General features: G+C 33.5%; 1 protein-coding gene across 4 annotated transcripts in view; it reads right to left on the reverse strand.

The window, feature by feature from the left end:
- The window catches only part of LOC111415637 (SCY1-like protein bma), a 265,493-nt gene that overhangs the window by 22,944 nt on the left and 229,856 nt on the right, over positions 1-12,693 (reverse strand). For all 4 annotated transcript variants that reach the window (XM_071197964.1, XM_071197963.1, XM_071197957.1 and 1 more), the window contains exons 6-7: positions 4,514-4,659; positions 4,295-4,425 (exon numbers count right to left, since the gene is read on the reverse strand). In XM_071197964.1, the coding sequence (XP_071054065.1) occupies positions 4,295-4,425; positions 4,514-4,659 (277 nt within the window). The remainder of the gene's footprint in view (positions 1-4,294; positions 4,426-4,513; positions 4,660-12,693) is intronic.

The following is a 12,693-nucleotide window of genomic DNA, read 5'->3' on the forward strand; positions in this document are numbered from 1 at the left end:
TAAATTAAAATAAAATATTAAAGAGAGACCGAGGAAAAAGCGGCGAAATGGGAATTGTTGGAAGTAAATTGGATAAAATGGGGTGGGGAAAATGCAATAACTAATTAAAATATCTAAAAAATGATTATGAGATGAATAAAAATGGAGGAGCAATACAAGCGTAAATTAACAATATGATGTAAAGTTCAAAATTTTGAAAAGAAGATGGAGATGTTTAGATAAATGAAAATATAAACGGAAAACACGAATAAGCTTGGGTTAACATAGTAAGTAAATAGACGAAAGCAGGGACGGGAAAAGAACAAAAGGCAGGTTATAATTATAAAATAGTTATCAAAAATGGATTTGGAACTTCAAAATTAACTCTCTATTTTCCGTGTATGCATTTATCTGAATATGCATATATCGACTTTGTTCGCCATTTCGTTTAAGTCCAATTGTCTCCTTGTACATTACAATATACATGGTTTTACAACATGTGGCAGTCCTGATGGATATGCAATGAGGTTATGGTGCAAGTAGAATGGAGCCGTTACAATTTTTTTTATTGGCTTATTAGATAGTTTATCAAAATTGAAGACTTCTATAACGTTTTATTTAAGAAGAGATCCGAATGATGCACGTTTGTGTCTCATTGATCTTACGCGAAACTTCACTTCGTAAACGTCACCAAAGCTTGTATATTTTGAGTTTTAATATTAATTATTGCAAAAATTAAACAATTTTAGCATCTGGAAATGTTACCAATGCTTCTATTTTTACATAGTTTATTGATTTTTTGAAAGACGGCTTTTGTATTCGATTGAGGGTAACGGCCCAATTCGCCGAATGAATCGGCGGAAATTGGTAAGTAATAATAACAGAAAGGCTTTATAAAAATTCGAGGGCGTCGTACGCATCTTGTAGAGCAAGTGTCTGGCGCAATTGTATCTTGAAATATACGTGTTTTGAGTGTCAACAGTGTTTTACAGTGTATTTGTATCTTTTTTTGCAGATAATGGTTTCTCGAAAATTTTTTGGTTTAAAACATGGCAATATTATTTTGCTAGATGCTATAAAAATAGACGAGTTTGACAGCGACGATAGTGTTCCTGACGAAACATACCAACCCAATGCTATACATGGCAAGTTCTTTTTATTTGAGAATTGGTTCTCTACTTTGTTATTTTTCTTAAAAATTTTTCGTATTCCGTCACATTTATAGCAGGTGTCCCTGACTTCGTGTTCTGCAACTGCTGCAGATTAACAAATTCCTATATCTTTGCATTCTATTTCAGAACAAACTAAAAAACTTAAAATAAATAAAATAAAAGGATGTCACTAATAAACTCATTTGGGATCCGATTTGCCTGCAAAAAATAGTGTAGAAACACTAATAAACTTTTTTTATAAGTTGTTCAACAAAAGCTAACTGGAATAAAAAACTTGACTGCTGCCCAAAATGCCATGGGAGCCAACTTTAATTTATTTTCTAAAGAACTGGAATAATTCATAGATTGTTGCTCTATAAGTCAGTAATATCAGTAGATATCTGCAAACAGAAAGAGCAGTAATTATAGAATTCCTAATATCGCAGATATAATGCCTCTAAAAGAGTGCAATCCAAAGAGGCAAAAAAATGAGGCTCTAAGATATGTTGCCTTTCAACCACGTGCAAGTGGTATTGTATTTAATTTTGAAGTATATTGTGGTGCAATAAGATAACCAGACAACCTATCTGACATTACTTCTCTTTGTTTTGTAATCCAGTGCATCCCCAAAAATCAAAATTTTGTGTTGTTTTTCGATAATTGGTTTTGCGGTCCATAGTTGCAAATTGAATTGGTACAAAGTGGGATTCATAGATTGGGCATTGTATGCACAAATCGGATTCCCGGTAATAATTTGTCCGTTGATAACGCACAGAAGATAAAAGGCAGAGGTTGCTATGACGACAATAAGGCAGTGACTTGACTAAGTACGTTCTTTGGTGCTTGTGTAAAAGCAATCTAATGCTACAGATTTGATGGCAAACGGATAGAAAATATTAGTGTCATGTATCCAACTATTATACTAGTACATCATAAGCAAACAATGTATAAAGATTATATTGGGTTGCAAAATCACGTAAAAGTGGCTCGTCTTCCAGCACCACACTACCACAACCGGAAAATAAAACACTTTTTATGACACTTTTTTATGATTTGTTCCAAATCACAAGAACTTCCACAACTAGATTCTGGTATTGGAAAAGCCAAAGAATTTAGTATTTTTACTAAATTTTACACTAAGCAGTATCAACAGAGGTAAGTACCAGAAACAAAAGTAAATGAATATACAGTGTCCGTCAAAAAGGCAGCAACAGCCGTTTTATTTCTGTTCCATTGCATTAACATTTCTGAAATTTAGCTTATATGGAAGGTTCACACCGATTCCGGGGGACCGGAAGTGGCCACTATCTTGAAAATACTTTAGGTCGGTGTGAACCTCCCACATAAACTAAATTTCATAAATTTCATTGAAGTTGCTGACTTTTGGGCGGACACTGTAGAGTGAATGGAACGTTAGAAGCATATAAAAAGTTAAATTTGAGCAGGCGGGATTGGATATGTTGGCAATAATGGGGATAAGAAAGAAAGGGAGAGAGAGGGTGAAGTTTTGCTGTTTATTATTTATATTGCAATACATAAAAATCCATAGTCTTTAATATTAGGAATGTACAAAGCAGAGTGTTTGGAAAAATGATGCCATTATGGAAATATGCTATAATTAAGGTTAATAAGGAATCTATTTGACCACATTTACCTTAATCGAAGGTCCAGAGGTTTCGGACATATTCTAACATGTACAGATTGCCTCACACAGACTTCGAAGGGTTTCTAAGATCTGTTGCTAGTTGAGCTAATTGCTCTTAATGGGTCCCAATGGCTCCCAATTGTTTTCAACACAATCATAGTACTTTGCTTATTTCGACTTGCTCTAAACAATCCTGAGTTTATACCATCATCTTTACTAGAACGTTTAGGTCTTATTTGATTATTAATTGTCTCATCAGACTAATCTGTTCTTGAGTCCAGTCCCAAAGTTAATTATTTGTGTGCTTATAAACACTCTTACGAAATCAATTATTTTTGGGCATCATAACTTTCTGTATTTCTAGCTTATCCTTAAATAGACTTTTATTTTTAGCTTCTAAAATTTCTGCAAGTAAAAGATCCCAGTGCATGATGCAGTACGTTGTGATCAAAACACAAACAGTTTGAAATATTTTTGTAGTAACCTACTACTTAAGTGATCTGATTGCTCACAATTCAAACATGCACCCTCTCTAATGCTCATTACTAAAACATCTAAATTAGCTTCAAATTTTAAATAGTAATATAGCCATTTTTAAAGATTTTAGTTTTCCTATTAATGTTTATTTTACCTCAACATCGTCACAGGTAGTCCAATAAATCTAATATCGCCGTTCATACTGACTTTCGCCTTATCTTCAAGAACTTGAAACTGAATTTTCTTACAAAGTTGGTCTTAGCTTTTGTTTTCCAGTTCAGCTCAAACCTAGATATGGTGAAGGAAGTCGGGATTCTTTGCGTCCGAGTTCTTCAGATAAGTTCTTATTTTTGCATGTTTTTGCTACCATTTTTGACCATGTCCATCAATTATTTTTAGGTCAATGCGATGTGAGGCCAGTTTCGCCTTTGCTTCAATTTCCTGTCGCTTCATTCCTTCATCTTGCTGTTGCGATTTTTCTTTATGCTACTTTGTAGGTCACATGTTTAATTATTCCGAATTGCTTCTCCGTAGCTAGTTTTAGTACCTTTGACGTTCATACTATGTAGCTTTTATATCTGTATTGTAAATGTTCTTAACCTCAATTTAGATTTTGAGCTTGTTGTCTGAAATTATCTTGCAAATAAAAAAAGCTATAGACTAATATCGCATTAAGTTTAGCATTATTCCTGATTGAGCAGTTTTGATTTATTTCCATGGTTAAATCACTCTCCACCTTTTCCGAAGCATTTATAAGATCGGTAAGTCCACAATTTTCATGGTAATCTCTCAGTAGGAACAACCACGACTTTAATTTAGTAATTTATTTAATTAATTATTTAATCCCGACGTTTTTAATTCGTAATAAAATATATCTAGGCATCTAATAAGGTATTATTTAGAAGAATTATGAATCAAAAGTTAGAATGAAGTCTTTGTATCATTTTTTTTGTGACCGTAATTATAGATATACATATAAAAAACTTTATTTATTAAGCGATATAAATGAAACCTAGAAAGAATTTTGAATTATTTAATTTACCTAAAATACTTAATCAGTGATAGCAGTTGCGCGGTTGGACGTTGTCTCGTATCTTTACTGAGTAAGCGTACTGTTGCTTCTTGTAGTGGGATTGGTATCCGTGGCAGTATATTATGTACTTGGTCCTCCAACTTTACAGCACCAAAAACAAACAATTCCGAACGGACCGATTTGCGATCAATTTCAGCTTCCCGCCCTCTAATTATACCCTCTACTTACAAGTTCTAATTGTTTGAGATAGGTGGATGTCGAGTTTCCAGCTTGAATGAGCGGCCTTCCCTGGTTGAAAATAGCGCAAATTACCATGCCAAGAGAGAACATGTCACTGAGAATGCTGCACATCGATTGGTTTTGAGTTTCTGGAGCTGAAATATCACCATTGAATAGAATTAATTGAATAGAATTAGCATGGTTATATATACTAATTTATTATTTACTAATTGATATCTTAACATTAAAAACCACTTGTTGCCTCATTTAGGTTTAACGCGATAGCATTTTTTGTTTTTAACTTTTACATAGGTAAAAGTGCAATTAGCGTCGATTCACGGCGTAAACGAGGGTCAATTTGCACCTACGGCCCTGTTGATAATTAAGGATCTTCTTTTAGAAGGGCCACCCGGTGCAGCAGGTTGCGATACCAAGCCGGGGCTTTAATTTTAGAGAGAGCTGAATGTCATCTCATTAGCGACCGAAAGACCTCCCCGTCCATCCGATACGATTCATTAAGCCTTTTGTTTTTTGCTTTTACCTCCGACGAAGGACACCCTCGAGGAATCGGATAGCGAACGAAGCTGTTAACAAATTTAGAGTACCTCGGGGGTAACAACTAGTTTTGTACTTCTATTATTATCAGTTTTAACTATTTACGTAGAATAAGTATTTTTGGTATTAAGTATAAACTTTTCTGTGTTTGTTAAATTGTGAAATACCCTTAGGGTTTGTATTTACATCTTTACGAGAGGAAACTTAGTAGTTTCAGAGAAAGTCGAAACGTTGTAGAGAAATTTAACTTTACAGAAAGCGGATATTCGATTTTAAAATACGTGCACGGTGATGAAGTTAGTTGTTTAAGAACTGTGAAAATAGAGAGGAAGTCTCCAAGTTTGTATCGCCTACAGGTGTCTTTGGTGCAACTTTGATCTAACAATACGCTAGTTCAAAATCTATTTAATCGGCGCAAAACGAACTTGGAATAAAATCAAATTACTTCAAACTCTTCTATTTATATCTGTACGTACATTTTAATAAATAAATTCAATTTATTTTATAACATCGTGATGTATGCTCAAAATGATGTCGTGATTGAAATCATGTGTTCCAATACGGAGTTCAATCAATCGATAAAACAAACACCACATACCATTTGCAAATGTGTACGATCTCTAGAAGTTCAAATCTGCAATTTCAATACTGGTAGGGGTCCAATATTACACGCAATGCTCAAAATTAATTAACAACTTGTAGAATGATAATGCAGTAGTGGTTGGAGCGTGGTCGTCCTGATATAGAGGAATATTGATTTACCTTTTGAGGGTATTATTCGCGAAAACAAAATTGTTAAAATCAACATTGGACTCTGAAAACCACTATTTATTTAGCAAACATAAATTTTAATTGAGGTTTGGTGAAACGAAGGCGAATTGTTGAGAAAGTTTTTTTATCTAATCCCAATATTTGATTTCAAATGAAATCGTGGATGCAAGACATATATGAATCGAATGAGATTTTCAATAGAAACTAATGAAGTTAATTTTGTTACGGATTAAAAAGATCAACTCAACATCATTAAGTGTTGCAAAAATGAGAAATTTTAAACCGTAAATGTCGATATTTATTGAGCTCGAGATATTTCTCGAACTGTCACGTTTCACACCCTATATGTGAAGCCTGTCAGTAACACACCAAGCTCTAACCCAATCCCAGGAGGTATTTCAAATCAAGATTGTTCATTAACACACGTCTATCCAGCTAATGGGCTTAAGAATCTAGACGTTCTTGGAATTGTAATGAGTTTTTGTAGATAATATTATTTTCTAAAAAGAAACATAAGATCAATATAAAGAAATAAATATAAATAGTGATAATTTAATATTACTTTGAACAACAAGAGATATTAACGAGATGAAGCCGCAAAGTTAATTTTCATTTACAAATTTGATGAAACTAAAAATTAACCCAATTATAGTTCGATATCGATCTTCAATAATTACTATAACCTTTTAACTAGAGTCACAATAGGCGTGATGTGAGAGTTGATGAGACGAGCGATCCCCATGGAACTATAATAACGATGGATGTCAACACATATCTCTCTGGTATAATCTCCGAAAAGCTTTCATCAACCACTATGCGTTGAAGAGAATCCTATAAACTATGGTAAGACGTTGAAATGTAAGGAGTCGAGAATTAAGTGAATATATTCATTTAAAGAAGATATATTAAAGAGATAGGTTAAGTCTTGTACTATTTAGCTTGATGACAGCGAGTGTGTTAAATGTGTTTGGATTGGGTTGGGGGTGAGATTTGTCGACGTATGTTTACGTGTTGATCTTAGTTGTTGAGGTAGGTAAAGATCAATGGGAGAGCATTTAAGTTGCGATATATTGTAACACAAAAAGATTTTTAAGAAATGGTAGAAGCTGTGGAAAATATATCCGATATAGAGAAGGTTGTTAATGACTGATTATGTGCGTAAAGATGAAAAACATGATTATCATCTTCACATTGGCAAAGATGAAGAATTTCTAAGAACCTCTAAAGAACTGTAAATCAAACGTGAGAAAAAATATTATCAAACCCAAAGGGGCAGCAAATACAAATATTAAGTATGTTAGAGGATTTTTTTTATTTATAACAAAAGATGTGATAAACAGCATCATTACTTATACCAATATATGAAATCACCCGAAGTACGAAAGAGATAGAGTCTGCAAAAAACTTCTGCCACTGAAATGGCTCCTTAGTTTGAAGCACTTTTTCTGATTGGACTGAAAAAAGGACATTAAGCCAATTTTGCGAGTTTTGCGAACTGGAATGATCAGGCCAAGATCTGCTTTCAGTTATTGAAGATTATTATTTCTTCTGCGTTCATTACATCTTAATGGCATTACCTCTAGAAAAGGTCGCGATACAACCGGCAAGTTAATTATCGTTAATTAGGAGTTGTACACTGACTTTGTGAATAACTATATCAATTAGTACTGTTTAGGAGATGAAGCAACGTGAAGAACCAAGACGGTATTATATATCGTCGATGGCACATGATACACTCATAATTCCGCTATTTTCTAAAAGTGAGGGATGTCAAGAGACGCACGGCTTAACCGGAAAGATTCTAGTTCTAGGTCTAGTGTTAGTTTTAGTGAAAGTACTAGTGTTAGTTTTAGTTCAAGATACATTAATATAGCGGTTTTAGTGGGAGATGCAAAAGAAAACGAACGAATGTTATTAAACTTTAATGAGAAAAGGAGTACGCGTGTAATGAAAATTAGATATAATTGTAAACAAAACTGACCGGCAAAAAAACCGGCCACTATAAATTAGCCAAAACTTCAAAGCTGGCTTTCTCGCGAACCGCGCATTCGATTTTGATGATTGTTTTTGTGACCGAAAGGTTGATTCTTCGGTAATAATCCTGCGATAGAAATTTTCATTTAGATTTTAATTTGAGCATATACGGGCTGCAAGAATGAGAAAAACTTTTTTTTCTCGAAATTTGTAATACCCTGTGGGGTGCAATTGCTACAGCAGATGGTGTTAACTGGAATCAAACGGTAGCCCAATCTTTTCTGAACATCTTGTTTTTTTATTCACTCTATTATCTCTGTTACTAACGAAGATGCAGTATTTTAAAGCGATCGCCTGTGAAAACAAGACGAGTGACAATAGTAGCTGATGACCGTTTTAATGTTCTAAGCAATCGTAGGACGATAGCTGTAGAAGCTCGGTGTCGTCTTCAAATGGTACATGTTGTTGATGTCAGTGAGCAATTGCGGCAAACTGTTCTTCAAAAGCAATTCGTAACTCTTGAAGGTTGTCCGGTAGGACAGGACGACGCAAAACTGTCGCAAACTTTTCGATCAAAAAAAGAATCATCAAAATCGAATGAATGGTCCGCTAGTAAAAGCCAGCTTTGAAATTGTGGCTACATTTTAGTGGCCGGTTTTTTTTGCCGGTCAGTGTATATGTATCAAATGTAAAGCCAACCTCAAGTATCAAATGAGATAACCTCCGCAGTCCAGGTTATTAAGTATCATACTAGTATTCAATAAAAATCAGTTTCATTACTTGTTATTGATGTATTAATGCATGAACATTTGTATACTATACAGGGTATCTCACGTAACTGGTTCGTTAGAACTTTTTCAGGTTCCACTATTCGTAGAGATTTGAAATTTTGGTAGCATGGGTTGTTCATTCGAAACTTTCGATCTAAAATATTTTCAAGATGGCCGCCATTTCCGGTGTACCAGAAGTAGACCATAACTTCGTTATTTTAAACGGAATGCCATAGTTTTTATTACATCCTTTAATTGTACGTAAAAAAAATAGGTTGATTTTGATAAAAGTTATTGGTACCTAGCGTTTTTCGTTTTCGAATTATTTTGGTTTTAACATTTTTTTTGGCAAATTTCACCATGCTTTTTAAAAGCCCATATCTCAGTCAACGTTCATTCAAAAAAGATCTACATTGGCACGATTACTCTTCAGATGCTGTCAAATAGATTGTGATTTGTCGTATCGGAGTATCTTATACAAGCTAGTCAAAAATTGAATTACTGTTTCTCCATATTCAATGGCGAGAAAGTCGAAAATTTAAAATGGAACGCCCCATCTTTTTAGCCTATCAGAAAGGAAATTTAATTCTCTACAAATTATCTGTGAAGATTCCTATACCTATTTATTGTAGTTTGCCTCATATTGCAAAATTTATTAAAACATGCACGAAATGTAGGTATTTTTATTAGAAAGCTATGAAATTCTGACAGTTTTTGGTACATGTTTGTATTATTGTTGTCATTAGTTACATTTGGCGTCGGGTGTAAGTGTGCAATGACTTACATCATGGCAGATTATTCCAACGCCGATATTTGAAATTTATTTTGTATTGATGGCGAATGTAATAAACTTTTGAACAGGACGTATCGAACACTAAATGAGAGATGCCTAATAAACCTAACGCCCATCACAAGGAAACATTTCAAAAAATTGATAAAGATTTTCTTAGTTCTAGACATATCGAGACCAAAAGAAACCGCATATCCGGGCACCAGTGATGAAGACAACGAAATAAATAGTTTATCGTGTTTTATTGCATTTCCAAATTCAATTTAATAACAAATTTATATTATAAATTTGTATTTTTATCCAAATCTAATTTTTGTCATTAATTTTTTGTTTTAATTGTTTCATTTATTTGATCTTCTGTTTGTTATTTTTGGTAAGTAAAAGCTAGTAATCTAAAAGGTATCAATCGTAGTTAATAGTAGTAATAATAGTAGAATAAATAATAATAGAAATAAATTAAACAAAAAACTGTCAAAATGTCATGGCCTTCTAATAAAAATACAAACGATTTCCTGCATATCCTGCAAAAAAAGTTCTAACGAACCAGTTACGTGAGACACCTTGTGTAGTATACAAATGTTCATGTATTAATACATCAATAACAAGTAATGAAACTGATTTTTATTGAATACTACTTAATAACCTGGACTGAGGAGGTTATCTCATTTGATACTTGAGGTTGGCTTTACATTTGGTACATATATTAAACTAAAACTAGAACTAACACTAGCACTATCACTGAAACGAACACTAGACCTAGAACTAGAAACTTTCGGGTTAAGCCGTGCGTTTTTTGAAAAAATGTTTGACGTTTCGGATGCCATGTTGCAACCTTCTTCAGAATCAAGTTCGAAGTGGTACATATAGTTTACAATTATATCTAATTTTCATTACACGCGTACTCCTTTTCTCATTAAAGTTTAATAACATTCGTTCGTTTTTATTTGCATCTCTCACTAAAACCGCTATATTAATGTATCTTGAACTAAAACTAGAACTAACACTAATACTTTCACTAAAACTAACACTAGACCTAGAATTAGAATCTTTCCGGTTAAAGCGTGCGTCTCTTAAAACCCCTCACTTTTAAAAAATAGCGGAATTATGACTTTATCTTGTGCCATCGGCGATATATGATACCGTCCTGGTCCTTCATGTTGCTTCATCTTCTAAACAGTACTAATTGATATAGTTATTCACAAAGTCAGTGTACAACTCCTAACTAACGATAATTAACTTGCCGGTTGTATCCCGACCTTTTCTAGTGGTAATGCCATTAAGATGTAATGAACGCAGATCTTGGCCTGATCATTTCAGTTAGCAAAATTGGCTTAATGTCCTTTTTTTACTCCAATCAGAAAAAGTGTTTCAAGGTGAGAAACCATTTCAGCGACAGAAGTTTTTTTGCAGACTCTATCTCTTTCGTACCTCTGGTGATTTCATATGTTGGTAAAAGTGATGATGCTGTGTATCATATCTTTTGTTATAAATAAAAAGAAATCCTCTAACATACTTAATACTTGCATTTGCTGCCACTTTTGGTTTGATAATATTTTTTCTCATGTTTGGTTTACAGTTCCATAGAGATTCTTAGAAATTCTTCATCTTTGCCAATGTAGAAACGATAATCATGTTTTTTATCTTGACGCACATAATGAGTCAATAACATCTCTATAATCTTCTCTATATCGGATATATTTTCCATAGCTTCAACCATTTTTTTAAATCATTTTGTGGTACAAAATGTCGCAACTTAAATGCTCTCTCATTGGTATTTACCTACCTCAACAACTAAGATCAACACGTAGACGTACTTACGTCGACAAATCTCACCCCCATCCCAATTCACCCAAAGGTGTAATAAAAACTATATCATTCCATTTAATATAACGAAGTTATGGTCTAATTCAGATAGACCGGAAGTGGCAGCCATCTTGAAAATATTTTAGATCGAAAGTTCCGAATGAACAACCCATGCTACCAAAATTTCAAAACTGTACGAATAGTGGAACCAAAAAAAGTTGAAACGAACCAGTTACGTGAGCCACCTGTATATACAAAGACAAAGAGCAACAACACTAGGGATGCACTTCTTAAGGACATTCTAAATGTTGCAGTTAATATTAAAGAAAACCATGCAGCAATTAGGAAAGCAACAAGAGCTTTTCGAAGCCGGAAATGTTTAGAAGTTAATGGCAATATTTTCGAACAATTATTAAAATAACGCTGATGATCAATATTTAATGTTAATGTATAAGATTTTGTTTAATGGTAGTTATGCAATAAAAAATAAAATAAAAGAAAATCGGATAAGGACATCAGTTTTTTTATATTATTTTCAAGCGTACAATACACTCCTAAAGTTTAGTCGGTTCGTCCCGACTCACCCAGTATACATATACAGGGTGTTTCACTTAAAAATTTTTCAGAAGTGGTACGATTATACAGACTGCGATGTCCCGGCAGACTAATTCCACATCGAAAACGTTCATACATTTATCCACAAACCTTACCAATTTTGGAACATTTAAGAAACAGAAACGACAGAGAGAAAAACGAGTTCGAGATGATGAAAACTGCAATGGTCTTACAAATAATAAATGACAACTCGCATAAATCATTCGGCAACTAAGAGAACACGCAAATCACTGTTACATGTCATCGAATTTAAAAAACAAATAAATTTTTGCCATATATGATTAATTTTGTTGTACATTTACAACCAGGCGACGATATCCATTTATTCAGTTCTTGGTTGAAATTTCAGTTTTGGCATAAAGAGACAACTTTCTCAATAACATTCTGTGGTGCAACGAAAGTTGTTTCCATAATAATGGAATACTATGCAAGCAAAATAATCGATATTAGTCTCAAGACTATCTTAATTTGACCGTCCAAACAAATAATCAAACAACCTTATAAGGTAATTTACAGGTAGCCCAAAAAAACTTTGCCAGCTATTTTTCTATGGTTGCAGACTAAGTATGGCCTCTGGACGTACTACGTTGGAATAAGTAAGGAAGCTCAGCTATTGGATGGAAAAAGCAAGGGTTTCAGAAGGATCTTTCCTATCTGTTACGTAACTATGCCTAATAACTTTTCTTAATTCAATTTTCATCTGAAAGGGATCAACTAAACACTCAATTGATGAAAAATTGTATGTTAACACTCAATCATTGTCCTTGTACGTATATGTGGACTAACCAAATAATTTTAATTTATTAGCAAGGATAATTTTTGAAAAAACTCTTTTCTGTAGATAAGTAAATTGAAAACAACGAAAAAAATGGGTTCTGAAACGATGTAATATAGTAAAATTTTTTGGTTCA

The sequence above is a fragment of the Onthophagus taurus genome, chromosome 1 (genome assembly GCF_036711975.1).
Source record: "Onthophagus taurus isolate NC chromosome 1, IU_Otau_3.0, whole genome shotgun sequence".
Taxonomy (NCBI): Eukaryota; Metazoa; Arthropoda; class Insecta; order Coleoptera; family Scarabaeidae; genus Onthophagus; species Onthophagus taurus.